A 4,207-nucleotide genomic window follows, 5' to 3' on the forward strand; every position below is an offset into this window, starting at 1 on the left:
AGTGTAATGTCAGGAAACAAACTCCTACAAATTTTATACATAACTTTTTCCATTTTATCTGTTTTCCACTTATGTCAAGTTGAACACATGTTGTGACTTAATATTCTCACTCCTTCTTCCCCACATCTAATGCCCAGGGATCAAGCTCCACCTTGATTATCCTTAATTTAGCCTGAGGTAACCTCAGACTAAAAGGGGGCTTTTTGTTTTATTTAACTCCAAGAAGGTTTGGGTTTGGGGGCGGTTGTTTTTGTTTTTGCTTGTTTGTTTTAATTTGTATAGAGAAGGAGAGAAGAACTTCCAAATAACCCTACAAACCTGGTCCTCTGGATACTGGCAAATGGTCTGGACAGAAGAGCAAGAGGCAACGCATTATGGGAGACAACTGTGGCTACAGTCACTTCTTGCCAGCCCACATTTCAGCTCGTGGAAACTGGGTGATAATCAAAGGAACTGTGGAATATAACGTCAATAAGATGCCGCAGACATGGCGGGCTTAGTGAGCCAGGTCTCACGGGAGAGCACACGGGAAAGCTTTGGGAATGAATGCGGAGAGGCCCCGCGCCTGCGCTCCAGGTGGGGTCACCCCTGCGCAAGCGCAGTAACTGCGGTGGCACCGTTAAAGGTAACAACAGCCAAAGGAAGATGGCTTCCAGCTTTAAGAAGTCAAATGTGGCCTCTACCAGCCAGAAAAGAAAGGTGGGCCCTAAGCCTGAGCTCACTGAAGATCAGAAGCAAGAGGTTCGCGAAGCATTTGACCTCTTCGATGCCGATGGAAGTGGGACCATTGATGTTAAGGAGCTGAAGGTGGCCATGAGAGCGCTGGGCTTTGAACCCAGGAAGGAAGAGATGAAGAAGATGATCGCCGAAGTGGACAAGGAAGGTACAGGGAAAATCAGCTTCAATGACTTTTTGGCCGTAATGACTCAGAAGATGGCCGAGAAAGACACCAAAGAAGAAATCCTGAAGGCTTTCAGGCTCTTTGATGACGATGAAACTGGGAAGATCTCTTTCAAAAACCTAAAGCGCGTGGCCAACGAGTTAGGGGAAAACCTTACCGACGAGGAGCTGCAGGAAATGATAGACGAAGCTGATCGGGATGGAGATGGCGAAGTGAACGAGGAAGAATTTCTTCGGATCATGAAAAAGACCAACTTGTATTAAAGTCGCTTTCTTCCGCAAGCATGTGTAGAGAAGTCAAGTGGCTTGCTGGATTTCCTCCTTCCGTTTTGTGAAACCTTGAGTTAGAGGACAGCACTATCCTCTTACCCCCAATTTGTTTAGATACTTCTATTTCCAAATCTCTGGCACAATTACAGAATTTTAAAGATGCTTTTAATGTGAGTTTTTGTTTTTAATTCTCAAAAGCAGACCTGGAGTACTTTAGGTTGAATAAAGAGTCCCGATGCTTCAGTCCCCTCGCTCACCTTCTGTCCTGCTTTGGTGGACAACCATGGAACTGAAGGAAGGTAGGCTGGCTTCTTGGGACAAAGAGCCATGTGATTCCCTCGTCACTTCTTTAGTGGTCTTATGTTATCTTGCTTCACATATTATTGCTTAAACTCAAGTCGTTCTTTTAGCACGATGAGGTGGAATTGGCCAGTGGGTCATCCTAGCCATTACTTTTAATTTAACTGAATATTGGTTTGAAGGAGAGCAATGCAACCACTTACCAGGCTCAGGAAAGGTGCTGTTCTGAAGTATAAGTTTGCAGTTGGGTGGTGATAAATTATGCAGTTTTGTCTATTCTCTGACTCCATCACATACAAATGATTCTTCTTTTGTGTATAAATTATCTACTGTATATTATCCAGGGCCAGATGTATACCTAGGCTACAAAGTAAAATTTAATTTAATATTGGCCCAAGTAAAGCATAATTTGCATAAGAGATTAAGCTAACTAATGATTTTGAGTAAATATCTTACATATGTAAGATCTTCATTTAGGAAATTGTAAAAAATACAATTTATTTTAACCTACTTATCTGTCCTTGGAAAGATCAGCTAGCATTTTAGTTACACTGTATTATAACCTTCATTTTATTACTGCTTTATTACAAGCCAGTATCTACATGCTAATTCTTAGAACATCTTAGTCCTTGATACTTGATTTCCCCCCTCTGGTATATAGTTGATGCCAGAGCGTTTAGCATGTAAATGGTTCTCTATTTTATAATCCCAGGACACTATTTCACTGTGGTTTGTGTATGTGTTAATACGACTGGTTCTCTGTTCAAAATTAAGCCTTTCTTATTTTGAAATAAGAAAGCTACCCTTTGGAATACCTATAAATCTGAAATTAGAAAAAATTTAAATAATTGGGGGAAGATAATATAATCTATCTGTCAAGATGGAGGCCTAGACGAATGTTTTGGTAATAGGCAACAAAACTATTAAACAGGCAAGATATTTTGGTCACAACTAAACCTAAATTAAATCTTCATACAAAGTCCCATTAAGATAAATGCTGAAATTCTGGAAAAATTTTTCACTTGCTTTGCCAGCAATTTTACCCTTCAGAGGGTGGTGGATCTAATCAGGGAAACTACTACTCTGGGCTTAATTCTCATTAGCAGGGACTAATTTGTCAAAGCAGTAGTACTAGCTGAAGTGATGGGTATGTGGGCATTTGCTGTGAGAAAGAATTTTGCTGAGGTGGCTGGCACAGGGCAGGGGAACTCACCCAGGCTGCAAATGCTAACAGTTCAGGTTCAGGGTCTGAGTGTGGATTCAGGTGCAGTTGTAGGGGATGCAGGTGCAACATGGGCCAGCATCAGTCTGAAGGGCCTGATCTGAGGGCAAGGGGAGGAGTATGGCATTCTGGGAAGCAAGACTTCCTGGCATCCTGTTGACCAGAATCTTGGCCCAAGGATCTACATATGGATCAAGGTAGAAATACCAGAAACAAAGAAAGTTGGCAGAAACTAAGAAAAAGGGTCGGAGCCTCAGCCAACTGGACTAGGTTCAATCTTGGCTCCTGTCCCAGCAGAGGATAGAAGTGAAAACCAGGAACCTGGGTTGAAGCCCAGCAGTCAGGCTGCCCAAATGCCCTGGGGTCAACTGTGGAGACTGTAGCCCAGTACGGAAAGGGTTGCCCTGAGGGCACAATCCATCCCACACAAGGAAAGGGAGCTCCAGAATATTTCTGAATCCCATTTACTGCTAAGGAAGAATTTCACAATGAACTATTAGTCCTGCTTCTCAATTGGCTCATACTTGAGAGGATGGAGGGGAAAGAGGGGAAAGGGGGATGATAAGAGCAGGCCCAAATTGACATTTGAATTTGAAATTTCAGAGAAGTTAATCATATATGTCTGGCTGGGTCTTAGTCTTTACACATGGACTGGTCTTTACAAAAGTAAAACACAAGAAATTGAAAGAAAACTTACAGATACCTTTTTGCAGATGAGGAAACACAGCTGTAAAGTTTGGGAAGAACTAAAAAAGCAATTTCCACTGGGCTGTTACAAATGGCCCCAATAACGAAGCAGGAAGCAGACCAAAGAAACCCATGTGAACTGTGTAGAGACCTCACTGATAAGCCCTTGCTTTCTAATGACAGATGTAACATGAAAAGCAGAGCTTAGAGCCAAGGATGAAAATATGACTGTATTAAGGCTGTAATAATATCAAGAAAGTGGGGCGCCTGGGTGGCTCAGTTGGTTAAGCATCTGAGTCTTGATTTCAGCTCAGGTCATGATCTCTGGGTCCTGGGATCAAGTACCGCATCGGGCTCCCTGCTCAGCGGGGAGTCTGCTTGAGGATTCTCTCTCCCTCTGCCTCTGCCCCTCCCCACCCTCTAAAATAAATAAATAATTCTTTAAAAAACATATCAAGAAAGTGAACGCCCCAAATAAGCAGAGAACAGTAAAAGGTTTTGTTTTTGTTTTTTCCCTTAAAGACATCTTAGTTATGTTTAAGAAGATATCAGAAGGAATAATTTCAACTCTTTAGATTATTGCAGGTTGGTTTTCATGGGAAGTAGACTGTGAGTCTGTGGTTTATGTGCAGGAAGTTCAAGTGTGTTCTCCAGATCACGTGTGTAGAGGAAGGAAGAAACCAGGACTGGGCAGAGGGAGAAGTTGGGCTGCGACGCAGTCACAACAAAGGACTTAGCTGTTCCCACAAGGAGTTCTAGAGTGAGGATGACCCTGCACAGCTGTCTCAAATTGGGACAAGGAAGTTGGGCCTTTAAAACTTTTCACTG

At 42.6% G+C, this 4,207-nt stretch overlaps 1 protein-coding gene across 1 annotated transcript; it reads left to right on the top strand.

Moving 5' to 3' along the window:
* The first annotated feature begins 645 nt into the window (after positions 1-645).
* On the top strand, positions 646-1,252 carry CETN1 (centrin 1). The gene has a single exon (XM_008690510.2). It carries the CDS (start codon positions 646-648, stop codon positions 1,162-1,164), a length of 519 nt encoding a protein of 172 aa, XP_008688732.1. The 3' UTR covers positions 1,165-1,252.
* The last annotated feature ends 2,955 nt before the right edge of the window (positions 1,253-4,207 follow it).

This window comes from Ursus maritimus, unplaced genomic scaffold (assembly GCF_017311325.1).
Source record: "Ursus maritimus isolate PB19 unplaced genomic scaffold, ASM1731132v1 scaffold_18, whole genome shotgun sequence".
Classification (NCBI taxonomy): Eukaryota; Metazoa; Chordata; class Mammalia; order Carnivora; family Ursidae; genus Ursus; species Ursus maritimus.